The sequence below is a fragment of the Theropithecus gelada genome, chromosome 10 (genome assembly GCF_003255815.1).
Source record: "Theropithecus gelada isolate Dixy chromosome 10, Tgel_1.0, whole genome shotgun sequence".
Lineage (NCBI taxonomy): Eukaryota > Metazoa > Chordata > Mammalia > Primates > Cercopithecidae > Theropithecus > Theropithecus gelada.
Window position 1 is genome coordinate 70,248,456 of NC_037678.1, and position 24,359 is coordinate 70,272,814.

The 24,359-nt window shown below is 44.2% G+C and overlaps 1 protein-coding gene across 1 annotated transcript in view; it reads right to left on the reverse strand.

The window, feature by feature from the left end:
- Positions 1 to 950: 950 nt before the first annotated feature.
- Positions 951 to 24,359, reverse strand: part of ASXL1 (ASXL transcriptional regulator 1) — a 76,766-nt gene continuing 53,357 nt past the window's right edge. Inside the window, exons 5-13 of the mRNA XM_025398449.1 lie at positions 11,969 to 12,089; positions 11,795 to 11,892; positions 10,794 to 10,887; positions 10,187 to 10,339; positions 8,743 to 8,906; positions 8,548 to 8,644; positions 7,248 to 7,353; positions 6,313 to 6,946; positions 951 to 5,794 (exon numbers count right to left, since the gene is read on the reverse strand). Of these exons, the coding sequence (XP_025254234.1) occupies positions 2,888 to 5,794; positions 6,313 to 6,946; positions 7,248 to 7,353; positions 8,548 to 8,644; positions 8,743 to 8,906; positions 10,187 to 10,339; positions 10,794 to 10,887; positions 11,795 to 11,892; positions 11,969 to 12,089 (4,374 nt within the window). The 3' untranslated portion in view covers positions 951 to 2,887. The remainder of the gene's footprint in view (positions 5,795 to 6,312; positions 6,947 to 7,247; positions 7,354 to 8,547; positions 8,645 to 8,742; positions 8,907 to 10,186; positions 10,340 to 10,793; positions 10,888 to 11,794; positions 11,893 to 11,968; positions 12,090 to 24,359) is intronic.

Here is a 24,359-nt window from a genome sequence, read left to right on the forward strand (position 1 = left end):
AAGAACTCACTACATCATTCTGCCTCCCTGAGGAGAGGCAATAGGCACAGGAAGGTCCCGATCTGGGACCCTAATGCATTCTGAGCTCCTGCAGACGTAAGTGGGCAAATGGGTCCTGTGACACAAGGACACATCACCACCACCAGGCAGTTGCTCAGTCACTACAGGGCCTCCGAATCATCAGTTCTCAAAACTGCATGTCGATCAAACAGCAGCACTACAAAATGGCAGCTTGAACTGCCCAAAGGATATCCCACCACGAAGTGTTTCCTCCAATTCACAGGAAAAAATAAATGAATAGATGTTTAAACTCCCATCATTTGGTCTTTTGGCTTATTTATATACTAATAAAATTATTTCTGATAAGCACAAAGTCAATGTATTTACATACTCTAAGAGACGTCTGAGGACTTCTCAGTCAAGAAGTCAATCCCTGAAGCAGGCCTTCTACTCAGGCTCACTCAACCAGCATCAGACACCCCACCCTGAGCCAGCACCTTCCTCTCACTGCCACCAGAGGCTACAGAAAGAGGTGCTTGGGGTTAAAGTTTTCCAAGGTCAGAGCTAGTCACCCACCTACAGAAGACCACTGACCATTAGGAAGCCACTTGGCAACCTCAAGCTCGGTGAAGCTGTTTGGACGAGCTGCTCAGAGGGATGTCACAATTTATGACTCCCACTCACCAGGGGAAACATTCTCATTGCTCTCGGTAGATTGATGACTGCAGTCTATGTGGTGAAGTCCGCCAAGTCATGAACAGCTAAAGACCAGTGAAGCTGCCAAGTCATTCCTTTTGGACTAACCTCCCAAAAGAAGAGCTCCAAGTATAAGAACAGTAGCTCCAGAGCCAAGGTGAGGACAGCTGGCGTCTACTCCTTCCCTTCCAGCTCAGCACTTCAGCTGACCTTCCCACACCAGCGAGGCAGCCACAGATGACTGAGACCACAACTGCAGGTTGTACAGTTTATTGTTCCAATACCACAACAGACATACAGAAGCAGTGCTTTCTCTGGGCAGCCCCCATGGACCAGATCAGCGTCAAACTGTAACCTTGAGTGTCCCCAAAGGTTCCAGCAGAGGGAAGAGGACTGGACGTGCTTGGGCCCCTGTTCCCGGTTTTTGGTAAACAGACACTTAAGTTGGCAACTTTGACTTGGCCAATACTGCATTCTAAATCACATCATTCCCAACTTGTCACTCATGCTTCAGATGACGAAAATGCCACATCAGATTAAATGAGAAAAAAACCTTTCAGACTTGTTGAAGTCATACAAATTTTATACTTGACCTAAATTAAGCAAGGACCCTCAATTCTGTAGTAAGTCGAAATACAAGATATAAGGCAGGAAACAAGGCAAAGGGAAAACACACACAGGGGCATCTACTTGCTGGAAACATGGGAGAGAGGCAGGAGCAGGCATGGCTTTGTTTCTTCCCAAACCTGCCCGATGTCAAAAGTACGTCAAAAGGAGCCTCACAGTCCTAGGAGAGCCTGGTTCCAGGTATTGCTGTGACAGGTGGTGACCCTGGAGCCAGATCTGGAAGGCCTTCCTGGGGGCTGCCCAGGGAACTCACCCATGAATCCAGAAGCACTTAACACTGGTGGTGGTGATTTGTCACATATGGCAGCGAGCAGCCATTAAGGCTGTAGGAGGAGAGATGTGAAAAGCAAGATGAGTTTGCTTGGCGGCGTGTGGGCAGGCTGACTGTGGCTCTGCAGGCAGCAGCAGGTTCACCCGGTGACCCAACAGGGCATCGGGCAACCTGGCAGGTCACAAGTCAATCATATCACCCTCACGTCGAGCAGCACAGCACTCAGTGGCTCTGACAACAGGTGTAGAGAAGTAGATTACACCACTTTAATGCAATGATGCTGAAGATGTAAAATTAGAAGAGACGTTCATGTTCTCTGTACAATACATCCATTTACAGAATCAGCCAGTACTGTGTACAACATATAAATACATGATAAAACATTAGAGGTGCATAGAGCATACTTACAGAAGCCAAAAAGTTCACTTTATACATCCAAGAATAAAGAGTTAAAAATATAAAAATATGAAACACACACTGCTTTGAAATGTAAAATGACTTTCACATACACAGGTGCGTGGAGATGCCCACTCCCATAGGGTCCAAAGTGACAGGGAAGATGTCAAGCAGAGGAATTCACCTGCAAACGTCTGGACAGCTGACTCACAAGGTCTACAGATGGCATTTTCATAGGAAAGACAACCCTATTCCCCAACCCCATTGTCCAAGCAGAGCTATTCAAGGTTCCAAATGATCCTGTGGGCTAGTGGATCACACGGAAACAGAAAAGTTCCAAATTTGCTCCGTCAACTGGCAAATGACTCAACTGTGACCCTAAGGTCAGCACGTGCACCAGCCCCCTGGTGGGCAATGCTGGGAGTTACTTTAACCCAATGCTGCCTTCTTTCCTGGCCATCAACTCCCCAAAGTAGAAGAAGAAAAGATGGCAGGGAGGGGGCAGTGGAAGACTGGCATTTCTACTTAGTTCAGGTAAGTTAATTCCCTTGATGGAGAATGCAACCTTCTTGCTTCAGTTTCAAGTCCCTCTGGGAGTCAGGCAGTCCCCCCACCACCCACAACCCCACTCCATGCCACATCAGGCTCTGTCTGCAGGAGAGTTCAGGCTGGCTGGCCTTGGGCAGCCCAATGGGTTATACCCAGGAAACCCCTCCAGCAAGACCAGAAGGGTCAACAAGAGACAAAGGCCTTTAGCACTATAAATTCTGGGGGAAGGCAAGAGTGCTTCTGCCTAAAAAGAGTATTGTATCAATGATATTCTGTATACAGATTTAAGATCAATCATTATCAAAATACACACACTAAATATACAACGTTTCCCATGGCCATAATTTATTATCTCACCACAAGGCACAATACACAGAGCTTTGAGGGTCCAATACAGTCATCATGACAGAATGCACCGCAGCCTTGGCACATGATCATGGCTTTCAGGCTGCACGCACACTGGAGTGAGATGCTTTCCACTGTGCTGCTGTCAGTGAACATTTGCAAGGAAAGTGATGCACTGTGGCTCGCACCAAACTTTGCTTTGTGGCTCAGCTGCACCACACTTCCAGCAAGGCCTTTGGGAAAGGTGGGAGAGCTGGAGGAATAATTAAAGCTGGTGGAACTCAGCTGGAGTTTAGAAAGCTTCCCATAAAATGCCTGCTTGATGCTGAGTTGGGAGGGGAGAGAAGGTGGCTCCAGAGGCTCACTGAGCCCCTTCCCTGGTTCTTGGGGTAATTTCCAGAAGGGCAAGTCCATGACAAAGGGCATCCCTTGCAAGTGACCCACCAGTTCCAGGGGACTATGCCCAGTAGCTTTCCTGTTCTCGGCATTTGCCTTAAGAGAACCCCCCACAAAAGTCTTCTCATTCTTGATGCTGCCAACAGAGGCATGTGGCTTCGGAGCCCAGTCTTCCCTTGGAGTCTGTACCCCACCAGACATGGAGTTTGTGCTTGGTCCCAACTTCCCACTGGGAAAAACTGGAGGGATCTCAGCAGGCAGAGGCATTGGGTCTGCAGGCCTGGGGCACTGAAGGGTTGCAGCCACATTCCCAGAGCCAAAAAGCTTCTTCCCTTGGCCTGTAACATTGCTCTGATCACCCAGGGCCCGACCTGTCTGCTCTGGACCAAAGGAGATCACATTTGGAGATGAGAAACGAGGTGTTCTCGAGGTAGTAAGATCTCCTGGGCTCTTGCCTGGAGCAGCATTTGAATTACTGTCCTGTGACACAGCACAGACTTCCTTTTGATCTTCACAACTAAAGGAAGAGAACTGCTCTTTGGAATCCATTTCTTCCAGTTTCCTAGAGGAAGTAATTGGATTTGTCACTGGATGGAGGGAGTCAAAACTTGGGACTGTCTTGGAATTCTTTTGGGGTGCTCCAGGAGCCTGGGTGACCTCAATCCTGGCAAGCCCAGGGCCTGTTTCATAGCTATCTGGTAGAAGAGGCTCCTTCAAAGCCCTTAAAGAAATGGGGCTGCTTCCACCAACCATGCCACTGTTTTCTTCAAGACCATGTAAAGATCCCAGGCACAGGGAGCCATGGCTCTGCTCGTTTGTAAGCGGTACTTGTGGGGCTTCTGGCGTGCTGTCATCATGGGCCGGTGGAAGGACCTTCTCTAGGGGCAAGTTACCCTGCAGCAACTGCATCACAAGTGGGTTAGTGGCCTCCACTGAGGACCCAGGCCTGGACAGACACATGGCTCTTGGCTGGTACTCAGTATTGGCCAGCAGTAGGGAATCTGGGATCTTTTGGCGGACCGCACATACTCGAGACACCCAGCTCTGAGGAGCAACCATCCCATCTGTCCTTGTAACCAGACGCAGGTCACCATTCACCTTGGACAGTGAGGCAGATTGGTTCCAACTGGGTTTCTCATCCTTGTTCACCGAAGATCCCTTTGTCACTGCAGCTTCACTACTGTCAGCCTCACTGCTGTCCTCTGTGAGGTGACCTTCAAAGTCAGAGGCTGTATCTGTGGACTCACTGTGAGGACTCAGTGCTTCAGAGTCTCCATTGATTTTCAGCTTTTCAGCGTCTATCTGTTGACAGTAACTACCAGTGCTGTCATTGCCTCCTCGAGATGGCACAGTCCAGAGTGAAGTAAGGCTATCAGTAGGATCTAGACCCTCGTCGGCTGTCAAATCCCCAGGCAATGCAGGAAGGGTGGGAGGAGCTTTCTCCCACTCCTCTCCAACCTGGGGCTCAACAGATGGTACATGTCCTCTGGATTCTGGTTCAGGCTGTTTCACTACGTCATCATTCGATGGGATGGGCATCCAATGCACAGAACTGTTAGAAACGAGAGCCTTGGTTTTCAAGTTTTCTTGTCTAGTATCACTTTCCCTCATAGGAAGGCATGAGTCACCAAGACCTAATTTGTCATCAAATGGTCTGTTCTGCAGGCAATCAGTTGATGAGGATTCAGGTGTAGAACTGGGGGTCACATTTACAGGATCCTTCATAGTGGGATGACTGTCAAGAGTCTGGCCAGTTCCTTTCTCTAATGTATCATCTCCCACTAGAGACGGAATAGGACCATTGTCTGTGGGAGTGGTGGGTCCTCGCTCCTCATCATCACTTTCCCAGGAAGTGGTGCCAGACTCACATTCAGTTTTAACATCCGGATGCAACTGAGGCTGCTCCACTAATCTCTCAGCTACTGAGGTTTGGGAGGACAGTGGGGGCAAGGCCTGGCATGGCTGGTCCCCAGTGGGAGCAATGGGGAGTTGGGAGGCATCTCCCAGCCCATCTCTGAGTCCAACTGAAGCTCTCTGTAGTAGGCAGTTTTCCTCCTTTCTCAGAGAAGCCAGGTCCTCTCTCCTCGCTCTGGACATGGCAGTTCCGGCCTGGGTATGCTCCCCATTTAGAGGATAAGGCGGCAGTAGTTGTGTTCGCTGTAGATCTGACGTACACTTTCCAGGGGTGCTCGGGCCTCCCCTGGGCTCAAGGTGGCCACAGGCCTCACCACCATCACCACTGCTGCCGCCTCTGCCACCTCCCTCATCGGTGGCCCCGCTGCCACCTCCACCCGGGCCACCCCCCCCTCCGATGGCAGTGGTGGCCGCCTCTCTATGGCAGTCATGACCTCTCGCCCCTCGGACCTGCAGAGCACGGGCTTTAATGTCTGCGAGGGTCCTGGCGCCAGTCCAGCCCCGGCAGGAGGACTCCGTGGTGGGGATGATCCGGGGGCATATCTGGTAAGTGGGCTGACCTTTAACCACCCAGGGTGGTTTGATACGTGAAAGTTGAATCTGCAAAAAAAGAATTAGAAAACAGTTTTAACTGACTGGGTGATCTGACCTAGGGACTGTAAAGCAAAACTAGGATTCTAGTAGCTTAAGGGTCATGGCATACAGAATCAAATAATTTCCTTAAAACAATGAAATCATCATAGTAAAATGGCTGCCATAACACCACACCATTCAGAGAAGATTCTGCTCAAGGGCTGTTATATGCCACACTTCTAAATTTAATTTCTGGTGGGACTGTGTGAGTCACTACAGCAAAGAACCTAACACTATCTTAAAAAGATTTTAAAACTCCAAAGGATTTTGACCTCTGGAGATAACTTCAACAGAGTGAACAAAAAAGTGAGGAAGAAAAGAACCTATCTCACTAAACTTTAAGGCTGTCTCAAGAAAGCCTCTCATAAAAGGCTCTACATTCCCACATAATTAACTTCAAGGCCCCAGAGTTAAGGGCTCTATAATCTCATGACTCTCAAAGAAAACCTGGCTCCAGGGCAGCCAGGAATCAAACAGTCTCCTACCCGGATGGGCGGGACTTTGGGCTCCTCTTTAGTGGGCTGTGGCTTTTCGGTGTGAACACTTTCAATTGTGTTACGAAAGGACTGACGATCTTCAAGCCGGGGCTTCTTTTCGGGAAAGGATGCAGAGGCCGCCTGCTCAAAGGATTTCCTCTTCTGATCCTTGGGCTCCTGATCCACAGTCTCCCGAGGCAGACTAGGAATTCTGTCTGGAGATGCAGAGGCACGTGCCAAGTTGTCTGGCTCAGTCTGGATCCGAGAAGCCACAGACTCAACTGGGAATTCGGGACCCTCTGGGTCGGGTGCTGCAGAGGATGTGCCTGGCAGATGGGGACTGCTCAGCCCTGCTGGGTCAGTCTTAGCCTCCCCATCCTTGTAGAGGGGAACATCTGAGGCCACAGATTTTGCATCCTTAGCAACCCCTGCTTGTTCTGGCTCCTGTTTTTTGTACAGATTCCTCCTGGCTCTGGTTCGGAGATCTGGCCGAGAACGTTTCTTAAAATGCCCATCTCGCTGTCGGGTGGCTGGACCACGCTGTGAACGCACTGATTCTCCTGGGACACACAAGCCACTTTTGATTTCGGCCTCCTCCTGGCCCACGTTCTGCTGCAATGACTCTTCTTTGGTCAAACCCAGCCTGCAAATCAAAATCACACCATCAGTTTCAGGCCAGAGTGGACATGTCTCTTTTATTTCTATGAATAATATGGACCCAGAAACATAGATATCTCAGAACAAAATAAATCTGCATGGTGCATAACTCTAACCACAGAAAAACTTCTGTTAGCTTCACTATGAATGGCATTATGATAAATGACCCAAGTGTCACTGCAATCTCCACACTGTTGTCCAACATGTAAGTAATACACTACTTTGAGACCATCTACCTCTAACCCCTCAAAACCCCAGACCAGGACTCATAGCTCCAACTGCCTTACTTCTGTCCATAGTAGTCTTCAAAGAACTTTTCTTTCCATTGTTCCACCTTCTTTTCCTTCTCCATTTCCTGTCGTATCCTGACTTGCATTTCATGAGTAAATTCGCCTAGGGAGAAATAAACCTCTTCTAGTAAGTGCATTCGGGATATTAATGTCTGTCTTATGGACAGCTGAATCTCCCAGTTTTAAAACATGTCTCTTCTAGAGGCTCTCTCACATCACGTTCTTACAGGGACAGAGCTAACACGTCTACTATAAGGGAAATTCACTCTTCCCTAAAGTCAGACCAAGCAACTCCTTGATCGAAAAACCAAAACAACAAAAAAAAAGAACCATTCTTATTTCCCGTGTAGACAAAAAGTTAACATAGTAGGCCTGATTGTTTATTCTTAGAAAGGCCTACTTAAAAGAACAGCTGTTGGCTGATATCTGGGAACTTACGATTTCAGGAGGGTTCCCAATCACCCTAACTGATGAGTTGTTCACTGTGCCTAAATTGTTTATGCAAACAATATGGCTTATGCTGAACACCTGCCTTCCTTCTGGGAATCTGGAATCTCGGTATGTGCCAAGCAGTGGCTTCCTACATGATCTGGCCTTGATAAAAACCCTGGGCACCAAGTCTTTAACAGGTTTCCCTAGTAGACATTTCATACATGTTGTCATAACTTGTTGCTGTGGGAATTAAATGTGTCCTGTGTGACACCACTGAGAGAGGACCTTGGAAGCCAACACATGGTTTCCCCTGGACCTCACCCCATGTGCCTCTCCATTTGCTGATTTTACTTTGTATTCTTCTGCTGTAATAAACCACAGCCCTATACATGTAACTATATGCTGAGTCCTGCTAGCGAATCATCAAACCTAGGGGTGTTCTTAAGAACCCTCTCAACACTTTCCCTACAAAATTAAATTAATAGAAGCTAACAATCACTCCAAGTGACAATGCCTAAAGACAGAGCATGATGGAGCTTGTCAACTCCACAGTGTACTTTCCTCCACCCTTCCAGACGATGCCATGATTACTGGAATAGGTGTTTATAGTTTTAATGATAAAAAGGAGATGAAGAATGAGTATATACATACAATATAGTGAAAGTCTAAACCTAAACACTCTGTTATTTCTTCAGAGCTATGTGGCACATTAATACCCACCACATTTATTGGTAATGAGGAAAGCCTGTCTTATACTAAATAACCCTTTGAGAAGAAAGAGCTTGGATTTTAAGTACCAGGAGACATGCAATACCACACAGGTCAGGTGCATCGCAAGCCGTCTGAGATGATCAAGTCTACGTACCATCAGCCAGGCGCTCCCGCCAGCTCTGAGCCGCATGGGTAAAAAACTCGTTATTCAGTGCACTGCTGCTGAGACGCAACAGGCCATCTGTCCCCACCTAGAAGGATCAAGGGGGAAAAAAATCCTAATAAATAAACTTAAAAGAGAACAGAAGCCCATCCAGAAAGAGGCAAAGGGGAGGCTCCCCATGTGCACCTGTCTGTCTACTTCAGGCAGGAGGAAGAGGAGCTGCTGCTGGAAGTGTGATGGTAAGGCATGGAAGGTCCGAGAGTTGATCAGGGCCCGGAGGTTGGTGTTGACAAGAATGGACCCAGGTGTCTCAAAATCTATTTCTTCCCCTCTGTTACGCTTCATTTGACCTATGATTTTTGAAGCAAGAAGCAGCAAGGTATAGATTTCAGCTTTTTAAAAGAAAAAAGCAAATGCCAACTGATGGGAAAACTTTGGTGACAGCACCCAAACTACCCACAAGTTATCTGCACACAATCTGCTCAATCCATCCTAACCTGCATATTACAATTGTTCTTTCCAGGTTACTGTCATTGCCATCAAACCTAGGAGAACACTTGGGGTTGCATCCCCTCAGACAAAACTCTGTACCATGCTGTGTCACAGCCTGAAAAGGACACTTCCCACAGAAAACCAGGCAAGGGGCAGGTTCTGAGCTTCCCTCCAAAGCTGGAGAACAGGTTCCACAAAGCTCAACTGGAGAAATCATGGAAATTGTCTAAAAGTAAATCTAGTTAGTCTACTATAGAAAAATCTGCAGAAGCCTTCTATGAATGGGCTGGAGAGAGATGATCTCCATGCAGAAATGTACTAAGCACTGTTCAAAGCCAACTGAGATGCTAATACCTCTCACAGAAGCCTCAGCAAATGTTACTTTTATGTGAAAAACTCACTAGGCCTAGAGACCTGTGAGACCTTAGATTGAGCACTGCTGATGAGCTAGAAAAGCAGCAAGACAGCAAATCTAGTTCTCACATGGACAAAGGTTTACTCTAATTCTCAGAAGCAAGTTTGTCTTCTTAATGGTTTCATGTGGCTCATCTACAAAAAAACCCAGCACGTGGGCCATTAAGAATTAAATCCTGAAATAGCAAAGAGCATACTAGTATTGCAAATAACCCTAATGGGGGTGGGGTGGGGTGAGGGGTGGGAGATATAGATACAGCACTACTGAATTTGTTTGCATCCCCAAAATTCAACACATGCTTCCACTCAACATACTGACTAGGTTGGAAAAAAGGGAGCGTCTGATAGAGACTACAGATGTTGGGAATGAACGTGGCAGGATGCTACCGAAGAGAGAAAAGGGGTGTTGGAATTCTTCACTGAGAAGCTCAGAAGCAGTTTTCAGTCACTCAAACACTTACTAAGCAGTACAAGGCAGGCACAGACTAGGCCTACAGGGACATAGAGAAACTATGTGGCATCATCTCTGCCTGAAAGGAGTTCTCACAGTCTAGCAGAGAGCTACAAATGAAATCATCAAACTACAAGGTAAAAATAAATAAAAATAGAGGGCCACCCAAGAAGTAAAAATAAACTGGTAAAGGAACTAGAATAGAAGACATCTTCTCACTAGGCCTGCAGGGGCCCCCTTCACAGGCAGAGAAATAAGTGCCAAGCCACTCACCTGTGGCTGGCTTCCGGAAGCCTCTCAGGAGCGGGGCAGGGTCCTGGGCGACCTCGGCCTGGCCACGAATAGCAGCGCTGCCCAGGGCCAGAGAGCCGCTGCTGCTGCTGGACGGGCTGCCGCTCTCGCCATCGGCGTGGCGGCCCGAGAACCCTGAAGGCACAGCATTCCACTGGTCAAAAGTATCACAAGCCGCACCCACGGCTCTCAGACAAGCTCACTTCTCCCAGCTCTCCCTGAAATGCTGCCAGCAATACTGAGAGCCTTAGGCTGAGAGAAACCACCACCTCATGGTCTGGCTTTAAAAATACCACCTTACAGATGCCAAACCGCCATCTTTATTTGTATAGCACTACACCTTTTACAAAGCACTGGCACAATCAAATCCTCCATTGGATCCTCACGACTGCCTTGGGAGACAAAGAGGAAGGCACACGGCAGAGCCCAGCAATAGAACCTACGGCAGGCCTCACCCACTGGCAGGGCTCTTGCCTATGGCCCGACAGCTCTCCTGGCATCACACTATTAAGTCAGAAACTGTTGACAGAGGGGGGCCAGGTCCCCAGGATCTGAGGAAAAAGCATCACAACCATGAGTTTACACATACCTGATGCAGATTCCACGTGGGCCCCGTTTACCTTCAGAGGAGTCAGGACAACTCGAGGCAGCATCACCCCAGTCTTTTTCTTTTGTTTGTTTGCCTACATTCCCAGAGAGAACAAAAAGAGAGCCCCAATCAACTGCAGAGCCACAAAAGCATTCCCTGGCGACACTCTCTACTCACTCTCTTGTAAAATGAAGTTCGTCTTCAACCAGATCTGTCGAATAATGCTGACGAGAGCACCGGTTAATGTTACTGAGCTACGTGCTGGTCACTGTGCCAAGCATCATTCCAAGCTACAAAACGTACTGTTATCCCCATTTTACAGGCAAGGAGTTTTCCCAAAGTCTCAAGGGTAGTAAGTGCAGGGTCACCATTCAAACTGCTCACTCCCAATCTCCTGTTCTCACTACTCTGCACTAACCCCACTTCTCCCTGGATGTTCACATGTATATTACAAGAATGAACAGAATCAGGCTGGGCGTTGTGACTCATGCCTGTAATCCCAGAACTTTGGGAGGCTGAGGCGGACGGATCACTTGAGGTCAGGAATTCAAGACTAGCCTGGCCAACATGGCATAAACCCCATCTCTACTAAAAATACAAAAATTAGCCAGGTGCAGTAGTACGTGCCTGTAATCCCAGCTACTCGGGAGGTTGAGGCAGGAGAACTGTTTGAACCCCAGAGGCGGAGGTTGCAGTAAGCGGAGATCACACCACTGCACTCCAGCCTGGGCGACAGATGCAACTCAATCTCAAAAAAAAAAAAAAAAAAAAAAAAGAACAGAATCACTCAGCCAAGGTAAAGAAAAAGAAAAAACTCACTCTGCTCAGACCTACTGTTCATTTTTCCTACGGCCCACTGTTAAATGCTACTAACAGCTAGAGACCAGACTTCTATTCTTCACTCTCTGAACATGTCCACAGCTTACAACAGGAGAAGGAAGCATCTTGCCTTGTACCTGTCATCATTCATCCTCCCGGGTTAGGCTCTACCTCTTCCTTACCTGTGAGGAAGCTCTGTAGCTGTCCCTGGGATTGGAAAGAGGTCGACTCTGAGATTCTGTAGAACAGGATGCATTCGAAGATGTTTCATCAAGAGATACTGGAAGAAAGGAAAATAAAGGTTAGTCCCTAGTGCCCGCTGTGGCTCCCTCACCCATCCGGTAAAGGGTCCTTACCATCGTTTTCACCACTCACAGTGCTGGCTTCATTAGACCCACAGCTCTCCACATCAGCCGTGTCCTCTGGCTCCTCTCCCTCCACTGTAGCCGGATGGCGGGACCACTGCAGGGCATCCTTCTGTGATAGCAAGGTACAACTCAGGTGAACAAAGCCCTACAAATTCTTAAAGCAAGACAGTCATTCCTAAATGTGTATGCTTTTGAAAAAGACGGATTTAGAATACCGACAAGTTCCTAACCCTTTCTGACCTTTTTCTCAACACGTTCTTTTCATAACTATACCATCAATAAAGTTAGATACACTTTTGCATTCAAACATTCATTAAACATTTATAGGGTGCCTCCTATAAGCTATATACCATGTTGGTTCTGGGGAGGGTGGAGTGCTAAGGAGCAAGAATCAGGGTCCGGCTCTCAAGGAGCTCAAATAAAGGGGGGGGTGTCAATTAAACTGATTACAATACAAAGTACAGTACATAAGTGAATATGGAGAGCAGTGGCAGCCCAGAAGAGGGGGCACCTAACTTCAATGAGTTGAGCGAACGATGGCATGGAGGTGAGTAACGATCAGGGAAGTAATACTTCCAAAAGGATGTGTTACTTAAGCTGGGTTTTAAAATAAATTAGCAACTAGACAGACAGGTTGGCAGTAGGGAGACTGCAGGAAGTTCTAGATAGTGGGATGAGCAAATGTGAAAGAATATTCCAAACTCAGGGAAACTAGAGGTGTGGGGAACTAGGGTGTGGGGAACTCAATATGTAGGATGCTAGAGAGGGCACGAGGGCAGATGATAAGACCCATGCGGAGGGATCAAGAATTTGATTGATCTGGAGTCACTGAAGGATATTAACTAGGGGAATGATTTGGGTTTTCGGAATTTCATCTGGCAATCACAGGAAGCCTGGAGGCAGGAAGAAGAGTTAGACATTATGACAGGCATCCACTGAAAAATGCCAAAGATCTAAACCAAAGATTGTGGCCACAGGGTTACAGTGTAGAGGAGAACTCCATCCCAAATTTCACCTCCTAAGAAAAGCTTCCTCCAATAGACTATATGCAGACTCAGAATTAAACTCTACCCATTCCCAAGAACTTCGGAGCTATCTCACACCTCAAAACTACAAAGAGTATGGATGAATACTGGCAGTTGGAGACAAGAAGAAGGTAAGGTGGGGCAGAGGAGGAGAACATCTTCTTTGAATAAAAGTATGTAAAAAAAAGAGTTGATGAAGTCATGATTCTGCTAAGAAGGCACCATAAATTTAAAAGCGGTGCCCACAACAATCTAACTCATCAATTTCATGGGTCTCTTGATCCACTACATTGAAGTTTCATCAATTTATTTTCATTAGTTTTAGCCAAACATCATGTATCTTAGAGTTTAAAAACAAAAAATTTTAAGGTATTTCCTTCAAGGAATACTACCACAGGTAGCCATTTTAAAAAAAGCTGTAGAGCATTTAATGACAAGAGAGACGCTGATACAGCAAGCTAATTAGGCAGTTAAATTCATACAGTATGATTCTATCATCTTTTTTAAAAAATGAAAATCTGTCTGTGTTTGCACAGAAAAACGCAAGAGAAATTCTTGCTAAGATGTTGACCACCACCATCTCTAGGTGGCAGTTTTTTTGTTTTTTCGAGACAGTCTCACTCTGTCACCCAGGCCGGAGTGCAGCGGCATGATCTCAGCTCACTGCAACCTCCACCTCCTGGGTTCAAGCAATTTTCCTGCCTCAACCTCCTGAGTAGCTGGGATTACAGGCGGCTGTCACCACGCCCAACTAATTTTTGTAGTTTTAGTAGATATGGGGTTTCACCATGTTGGCCAGGATGGTCTTGAACTCCTGACCTCAGCTGTTCCACCCACCTCGGCCTCCCAAAGTGCCGGGATTACAGATGTGAGCCACCTTACCTAGCCTAGGTGGTAGAGTTTTATTAAGTGCTTTATATTTGTTTCAATTGTGGGTATTTTCTACTATTAACGTGTATTGTTTTCTGTGATCAAGAAAATAACAATGAAAAAGAAAAATCAGGTGCATCTAGCTTTACCAAGAGCTAAATCAAAATTTCCTTCCTCTAAGTCCTAGAGTCTGGGGAAACCAAGTACTGTTTACAAATCTCATTAATTAAACAAACAAGAATAGGGCCTGCTTGTCTGCAATTCAAACTACCCAGAAGTTTCTAAAGCCATGCATTTTCAGTAAAAAAGCAACGAGGAAAACAAAACTTTTAAGAGCAAGATTTGCTATTCTAATACTGCATAATTTTTATTACACAGACAGGGTCTTGGTCTGTTGCCCAGGCTGGTCTCAAAGTCCTGGGCTTGGCCGGGCGCAGTGGCTCATGCTTGTAATTCCAGCACTTTGGGAGGCCGAGGCAGGCAGATCACTTGAGGTCAGGAGTTCGAGACCAGCCTGACCAACATAATGAAACCCTGACTCTACTTAAATACAAAAATTAGCTGGGTGTGGTGCACGTGCCTGTATTCCCAACTACTCGGGAGGCTGTGGCAGGAGGATCGCCCAGGACGTGCAGGTGGCAGTGAGCCAAGATCTTGGCATTACACTCCAGCCTGGGCAACAGGGTGAACCTCCATCTCAAAAAAAAGAAAATAATAATAAATAAATATAAATGCTGGGTATGGTGGCTCACACCTGTAATCCAGCACTTTGGGAGGCCGAGATGGGCGGACCATCTGAGATTGGGAGTTCGAGACCAGCCTGGCCAATATGGTGAAACCCCCTCTATACTAAATATACACACAAAAAAATTAACTGGGCCTGGTGGCACACATCTGTAATCCCAACTACTTGGGAAGCTGAGGCACAAGAACCGCTTGAACCTGGGAGGTGGAGGTTGCAGTGAGCTGAGATCATGCCATTGCACTTCAGCCAGGGCGACAGAGTGAGACTCTGTCTCAGAAAATAAAAAATTAAAAAAAAAAGAAGAATCAAAATTCTGTACTCAAGCGATCCTCCCGCCTCAGCCTCCCAAAGCGCTAGGATTACAGGCCAATTCTACAATTAGCCACATCCAGCCAATTCTGCATTTGTAAAAGATCATTAATCTTTTCATACAAACTGTGTAAGTTTGACATAATTGACTTTTCATACATTAACTCTATATGTATGACAAAAACGAAATGGGTTACTGAAAATAACAGGTGCCCAGAAAACATGCCCTGGGATTCCAGACTTTAACATTCTACAAGAATAATTTCCATCATGAAGCTTTTTAAAAATTAATAATGGGTGATCTTTCACTGAATCCTACATATAAAAAATTCTATAGGTGGGGCACGGAGGCTCATGCCTGTAATCCCAGCACTTTGGGAGGCCAAGGCAGATGGATCACAAGGTCAGGAGTTCGAGACCAGCCTGGCCAACATGGTGAAACCCTGTCTCTACTAAAAATAAATTAGCCGGGCATGGTGGTGCATGTTTGTAATCCCAGCTACTCGGGAGGCCGAGGCACAAGAATCACTTGAACCTGGAAGGCAGAGTTGCAGTGAATCGAGATCATGCCATTGCACTCCAGCCTGGGAGACAGTGCAAGACTCTGTCTTTTTCAAAAAAAAAAAAAAAAAAAAAAAAAAGAACCAATCCTTCACCACACAGTTACCATGAGAGGGAGAGTGTGAGATGGGAAGTGTGAAAACAATTAAGATCTACTCTCAGCAAATTTTAAGACACTGGGATATTCTAATGTGAACTGCATACTAGATGGTAGTGCTGCATTAATGTTAAATTTTCTGAGTGTGATAACTGTATTGTGCTTATGTAGGAGAATGCCCTTGGATCAATGTATACTTCCTCATATCCTTCCCCTACTTTTTTAAAATTAAAGTTTAAACACAGTGAAATGCACAGATCTCAGGTGTACCATTTAATGAGTTCTAACAAATGCATATCAAGATATAGAACATTTCCAACACCCCCAAAAGCTTCCTTGTGCCCCTTCCTAGTCAACCCCTATTTGAAACCACCCCCTCACCCCACTAAGGCAATCATTGTTCTGACTTCTGTCTTCATAACGTACTTTTGCCTGTTCTTGGTCTTCATGTAAATGGACTCAAACACATAAACTCTTTTGTGTCTGGCTTCTTTCACTCAGCCTGTTTATGATATTCATCTACGTTGTTGTATGCATCAGTAGTTCATTATCTGTTATTACAGAGTAATATTCTCATATATGACCATTTGTATATTCTCTCTTGATGGACATTTGGTTTATTTCCAGGCTTTGGCTATTATGAATAAAGCTATTATGAACATTCTTTTTTTTTTTTTTTTTTTTTTTGAGACGGAGTCTCGCTCTGTCACCCAGGCTGGAGTGCAGCGGCCGGATCTCAGCTCACTGCAAGCTCCGCCTCCCGGGTTCACGCCATTCTCCTGCCTCAGCCTCCCGAGTAGCTGGGACTACAGGCGCCCGCCACCTCGCTCGGCTAGTTTTTTGTATTTTTTAGTAGAGACGGGGTTTCACCGTGTTAGCCAGGATGGTCTCGATCTCCTGACCTCATGATCCACCCGTCTCGGCCTCCCAAAGTGCTGGGATTACAGGCTTGAGCCACCGCGCCCAGCCTGAACATTCTTGTAGACATGTTTTCATTTTTTTTTTTTTGTAGACATGTTTTCATTTCTCCTGAATAAGTATCTAGGAGAATTGCCGAGTCACAAGATGGATGAAAGCTAACTTCATTAAAAAAAAATGTATACTCCCAACAGTACTTGATGAGAGTTCCAGTTGATCCAAATCCTCACCATTATTTGAAGCTGGCAGTCTTATTTTAGCCATTCTAGTGGGAGTATAATGGTACCTCATTGTGGTTTTAATTTTAATTCAGAGTGCTAGAATTCAATGATTTTAATGTTAATTTGCCTAATGTCTCAAGATGTTGAGCACTTTTTCTGAAGATCTTTTTTTTTTTAAATTTTACTTTATGTTCTGGGATACATGTGCAGAACGTGCAGGTTTGTTACATAGGTATACGTGTGCCATGTTGGTTTGCTGCACCTATTAACCCGTCATCTAGGTTTTAAGCCCTGCATGCATTAGGTATCTGTCCTAATGCTCTCCCTCCCCTTTCCCCCAACTCCCCGACAGACCCCAGTGTGTGATGTTCCCTCCCTGTGTCCAAGTGTTCTCACTGTTCAACCCCCACTTATGAGTGAGAACATGAGGTGTTTGGTTTTCTGTTCCAGTGTTAGTTTGCTGAGAATGATGGTTTCCAGCTTCATTCATGTCCCTGCAAAGGACATGAACTCATTCTTTTTATGGCTGCATGAGAACTTTTTAATGTGCTTATTGGCCATATTCATATCTTCCTCTTTAAGTATCTGTTCAAGTCTTTCGCCCATTTTTTTTTTTGAGTTGTCTTTTAAAAACTGTTGTTGTAGGAATTCTTTATTTTGAACCTTTTTGATACTGATGAGTATATATTACTTTTACAAATACATTTTGAACATTTTTATATGGAAAGAAATTCGATTTCACAGGAAAGCTGCAAGAGCTTTTCATTCTACTTTTGCAAGAGTAAAACAGTACAAAGAAGACTTGCTTTTTATACTTTTTACTCACATTCATCTATTAATACAAGTAAGTGTTTCTAAAATGCATAAAGTATACTAGTTTGGCAAGGTAACTAGAAAAGAAGTTAGTGATTAAAAAAAAAATAAACCATCAGTAATAAGTAAACCAAAATAAAATGTTCTCCCACAGGTCAGATGTTTCAAAAAATACAACACACTACGAATGTAACAAATCTGAGCAAAGGAGAGCTAACATTTAAACTGATAAAAAGTTTAAACTGCCCAAGATTAGATTCTGAAGCAAAAATAAATAAATAAAATAAGCAAAATGTCAGTTATGCCTTTCCTTATATCTTTCCTGAGCAAATATAAATACTATCTCTTAGGAGAAGGCTGACAAAAACTGAGAATATACCAACCATTCAACAGTACACTAGAATTCCTTTCAATGCATAATAGAAACAAGGGATTAGAAGAGATAAGCATGTCATAATTTCCAGACAGCATAATTATTTACATTAAAGATCCAAGAGACTCAGACCTAGTAAGAGATTTTAGCCACACTGTGACATCTGCGATCATATGAAAAAAAAAAAAGAAAGAAAGAAAAAGAAAAATCAAGTGATACTAACATCACCACTCAACATCATCAATTAGAAAATTTATCCATTGGCCGGGCGCGGTGGCTCATGCCTGTAATCCCAGCACTTTGGGAGACTGAGATGGGTGGATAACCTGAGGTCAGGAGTTCAAGACCAGCCTGGCCAACATGGTGAAACCCCATCTCCACTAAAAATACAAAAATTAGCCCGGCATGGTAGCACACGCCTGTAATCCCAGCCACTTGGGAGGCTGAGGCAGGAGAATTGCTTTAACTGGGAGATGGAGGTTGCAGTGAGCTGACATGGTGCCACTGCATTCCAGTCTGGGCAACAAGAGCGAAACACCGTCTCAAAAAAAAAAAAGAAGGAAGGAAAAAAAAAAAAAGAAAATCCATTTGCCAGGGTTGAAGGAAAAAGAAAATACAATTTATAACAAAAAAGAACGTAAGTTACCCAGGGATAAATTCCACAAAAGAAATATAATCATTTTATGAATATAAAGCTTTATCAAGAAAGGTTTAAAACCTTAAAAAGGTCAGGCGTGTTGGCTATGCTTGTAATCCCAGCACTTTGGGAAGCCGAGGAAGGAGAATCACTTGAGCCCAGGAGTTCAAGACCAACAAGAGTAACGTAAGGAGACCCCCGCTTCTACAAAAAAATCCAAAAATTAGCTGGACATGGTGATGTGCACCTATAGTCCCAGCTGCTCAGGAGGCTGAGGTGGGAGGACTGCTTGAGCCCAGGAGTTTGAGGCTGCAGCGAGCTATGATCTCACCACTGCACTCCAGCCTGAGAGACTGTCTCAGAAAAACAAAAACAAGACCCTATCTCAAAAAAACAAAAACAAATCCTAAATAAATGGAGAGCTATACCATGTTCTTGATTACGAAGATTTTATATCATAAAGATGTCAATTTGGCCAGGCGTGGTGGCTCATGCCTGTAATCCCAGCACTTTGGGAGGCTGAGGTGGGCAGACCACAACATCAGGAGTTCGAGACCAGCCTGACCAACATAGTGAAACCCCGTCTCTACTAAAAATACAAAAATTAGCCAGACGTAGTGGCGCGCACCTGTAATCCTAGCTACTCAAGAGGCTAAGGCAGGAGAGTCGCTGGAACCCAGGAGGCGGAGGTTACGGTAGGCTAAGATCGCACCACTGCACTCAGCTCACTGCAATCTCCATCTCCTGGGTTCAAGCAATTCTCCTGCCTCAGCCTCCCGAGTAGCTGGGGTTACAGGCACCCACCACTATGCCCAGTTAATTTTTTGTATTTTTAGTAGAGACGGGGTTTCACCACGTTGGCCAGGCTGGTCTCAAACTCCTGACCTCGTGATTCACCCTCCTCGGCCTTCCCAAAGTGCTGGGATTACAGACATGAGCCATCGCGCCTGGCCAATTTTTGTATTTTTTTGTAGAGATGGGTTTTTTGCCATATTGCCCAGGCTGGTCTTGAACTCCTGAGCACAAGCAATCCACCCTCCTAGGCCTCAAGTGCTGGGATTACAGGTGTGAGCCACCACACCCGGCCTAAAAAAAAGATTGATGAAAATTTGTTTTGTTTTGTTTTTTTTAAAAAACCTACACATACATATTGAAGTGTATAGAAAGTTTACAGATCCAAAGTCAAAATGCAACTTTGGAAAACTGTGGCTAACATGGTCCACTAATGACGTTTTAATTTTCTCATGAAAATCCTAAAGAAGAATTAAAACTAATAAAGCAATCTCCATGCATGCTTGAGAAAAGGCTTCACCATTTAAACAAAATACTTAACATAAAAAGGTTCTACTGAATGTGAAATCCATTTGCATTATCAAAAGCAATTTCAATATTATAGCTGTCAATGAAAGAAAAGGAAGAGCTATTATTTAAAAAATGAACACACTCTTGGAATATAGTTTAAATAAATTGTCTGAGTTCTTATTAATAATAAGAAAGGAATTTCTATCAACCAGAAATAAATTCTTGTAAGTTGCCACCCATAGCTGAAAGTAAAGTTTCTAGCTAATGGTGACCACAGGCCCACAATCCCTCATCTGAAATCTTTGGGTCTAAATGTGTTGTAGAATTTAGAATTTCTTGAACTTTAGAATGCTAATATATGCATATATTGTATATTATCACCACCAGCAACCCATAATCAAACACATTAATTAAAAAAAAATAAAATGTAGACAAAGACCAAGTGAAATAAAATAGGCTAACCTAGCCCTCTAAATCTACATCAGAGCTTTGACACCAAAATGAGTTTGGACAGGACAGGTTTTACTACTAAATCAGTCAAGGGGAAAAAAGTTCAGTTCTCATAATATTTTGGATTTCAGAATTGTTAATAAGGGACTATAGATCTGTATCAGGCATCTGAAGAGTCCATCATTAAACACAAGGAAATACATACAGACTTTTTAAGCATAAAACTTGATGTCATGATCATAACAAAGCACGTTTCTCAAAACTTCTTTTTTTTTTTTTTTTCTCCCCCAAGACGGAGTCTCACTCTGTCGCCCAGGCTGGGGTGCAGTGGCCGGATCTCAGCTCACTGCAAGCTCCGCCTCCCGAGTTTACACCATTCTCCTGCCTCAGCCTCCCGAGTAGCTGGGACTACAGGCGCCCGCCACCTCGCCCAGCTATTTTTTTGTATTTTTTAGTAGAGACGGGGTTTCACTGTGTTAGCCAGGATGGTCTCCATCTCCTGACCTCGTGATCCGCCCATCTCGGCCTCCCAAAGTGCTGGGATTACAGGCTTGAGCCACTGCGCCCGGCCACGTTTCTCAAAACTTCTAAAAAAGATTTGTAAGTTTTATAATTCTATTTTTCTCATCACAATTACAAAATGCAAAGAAAATGCAATGAAATCATTTCACCAATCCCCATAGAAAGAGCCTCCAGGTCACTTCCATTTTACCTAAGCATACAATATGAAAAGGTAAGGGAATAGTCCCTTAGAGAAATTCTCACACGTTTGTACATGCAGACTAAGGATAGTGTTCTGCAGTGTTTATAACAGAGATTAGAAAACAGTGAAAAACGTACATATTCATAACAGGAGACTGGATAAATAAAATGTAGCTATACTGATATGGTACACTATTAAACATTAAAGAGAATAAAATACACCTATATAAACAAACACACCACATACCTCAATATGAATAGGAGGATGCATATTAAATTAATGATAGCGGTTGCTACTGGGAAGAACAGGGGCAACAGGCCAGGGTGGCAGGTGGGGACAGAGGGGGTGGAGTTTGGCATAAAAGCCAAGGGCATTTCCCACTTTCTCTGTACAAAGGCTTGAGCTTCCATATTTAAACATGGCAAAATAGAAGTTGCTTAAAGGGTATAAAATAACAGTTAAATAGAAGGAATAAGTTCTAATATTCAATAGTAGAGCAGGAAAATTACAGTAAACAATAATTTACTATATATTTCAAAATTACTAGAAAAGAAGAATTTTAATGTTCCTAACACAAAGAAAAATGTCTATGCATTGCATACAGGTATCAAAATATCACCTGTACCCCCAAAATACATATAACTATTATATCTCAATTTTCAAAAGTACTGCATTGCATCTACAAATCAAATTGGGAAGAAATGACATCTTTATGATATAGAATCTTCTTAAGAACATGGTATAGCTGCTCTCCATTTATTTGGGGTTTGTTTTATTTTGATTTTGCTTTCTTTTTTTAATATTTTTTATTTTGTTTTCTTTTGTTTAATGTTATTTGGGAGTTGTGGATAAACATGGCAAAATGAACACATACTTCTTTGCATCCTCCTGAAGGTTCACTAGAATGGCTATAAGGGAATAGTGAAAGTATACATGCATAAATACAAAGAGTAAGGGAAAGGAAAAAGGCAATAGATGAAGGATGTCAACAGAAATCTGAAAGATGGAGAGCAGGAAGATAAGAAGTAACTGACTCAGCAAAGAAGGAAGTTGAAGTTTACGGCTGCAGAGGGAAAAGCCACAAAAAACAACCCAGTGCTTCAAAAGCCCAGAGCAGGCAGGGAAGTGGGAAGCACCCGGAACCACTGCAGACAAGAGTTGAGAGGCAGTGGCTGAGAACAGGAGAACTGTTCAAACTCTGAATAAGAAGTCAGACCCCCTCAGGTCTCCTACCTGTCCCTAAACAGTAAGGCAATACCCTTCTCCCGCTCCAAAGGAAAACAGATTTATATTCTGATTAAATCGAACCAGAGAAGTTCTGGAATAGAAGACCAGAGGCACAGCTCAAGGGATGGGGGATGGAGTGAGATGCCATACTCTAAATAAGACCAGTAAGTCAAAGACCACATAGAAAATCGTGACGCAGGCCGGGCATGGCGGCTCACACCTGTAATCCCAGCACTTTGGGGGGCTGAGGCAGGAAGATCACCTGAGGTCAGGAGTTCAAGACCAGCCTGGCCAACATAGCGAAACCCCATATCTATTAAAAATACAAAAATTAGCCAGGGGTGATGGCGGGCACCTGTAATCCCAGCTACTAGGGAGGCTGAGGCTGGAGAATTGCTTGAACCCAGGAGGTGGAAGTTGCAGTGAGTTGAGATGGCGCCACTGCACTCCAGCCTGGGCAGCAAGAGCTAAGCTCCGTCTCAAAAAACAAAACAAAACAACAACAACAAACACCAGAAAATTATGACGCCACTACCTTCCCTCCCCACCTTGGCTCCCAAAGTGCCCCAAATAGTGGTAGTACTATGACCCCAACCCTCAGCCTACTCTCATATAGATGGCAAGAGATGAAAGGATTTCTCCTCCTGGAAAAAGTGACCAGCCTAGGAGAAAACATCTTCAGAAATGGATAACACAAGGATCCCCTAAAAGCATCTAGGTCCCCACCCTCTATCACAGCCAATAAACACTGCTCAAAAACACAGGATCCATCAGTTTGCTCACTGTTGAGTGACCTATCAAGAACCACCGGCTATTTAAGCACATTGTTATGTGAAAGACAACCACAATAAATAGAAGGAGAACTGAAAGGAAACAAAGATAAATAAAATTTCACAGTAAATGTTCTCAAAGAGCCCCAAAGCAAACATAGAGTGCTTTTTCTTTTCTTTGATGAGATATGGGGTCTTGCTATGTTGCCCAGGCTGGACTCAAACTCCTGGGCAACATAGCAATTCTCCCTCCTTGGCCTCCCCAGTAGTCAGGACTACAGACAAGTACTACAGGTTAGCCAGAATTTTTTTTTTTAATAAAGCAACATTAAAGAACATGAACAATCTGCTAGAAATTAAAAATGAGATGCCAAAAACAACAGATTATCTCCTAGAGATCAAAAAAAAAAAAAAGAAAAAGAAAAAGAAACTCCATTAAGAAAGTCCTACATCCAACAAATAGAAGGTCCAGAGGAAGAAAGCCGAAAGACAGAAATAACACAAGAAATTTTCCCAAAATGAGAAGACTCCAGTTTCCAAGTTTAATAAGGCAAAATACTCAGCATAATGAATGAAAAAGACCCATTCCACAGCATTATCATGAAATCTCAAAACACAGGAGAGAAACAGATCCTAAAATCTTCCAGTCAGAAAGAACACATGATAACCAGAAATCACAATGGCATGTTTCTCAAAAGCAGCTTTGAAGAATGTAGTAAGAGTAACATCTGGAATTCTGAGCCCAACCAATAATTCAGTGTGGAACACAGAATAAAGACATGTAAGGCCTCAATTTACCTCCTAGGCACCTGTTCTCAAGAAGCAACTCTACGTGAACTTGCTCTACATAAATGTATTGTGTAGAGAATGCACACACAACTAAAGGAGTAACAATAAATGAGATTTGTGTGAGATCTAGGAAAGGCAGGACATAACACAGGAGAAAGTGAAGAGAATTCCCGAGGTACGTAAAAGGAAAGTCTGAGGAAAACCGCCACATGCATGTCAAAAGAGTAACCAACAGGCCCCAGTTTGCCCAGGAGCTTCCATTTTTAGCACTGAAGTCCTACACCCCGGGAAATCCCTCAATCCTGGGCAAACCAGGATAGCTGGCCACCTTACATCACAAATTGTCCATGCAGAGAGCAGGAAAAAAGATGGCTCCAGGACCAAACATTCAGAAAGAAGAATGAAATAGGTATGTTGAACACATCAAGAATTGTATAGCTGTTAACAGCACTGGGTTTCATCTTTTGCTTTTATTTCTCATCTTTGTTATTTTATCTACATATTGAATTATGTGAAATATAACATGGTTACAAATCAAAACTATATAAAAGGTTATACTCAGAGTAAAT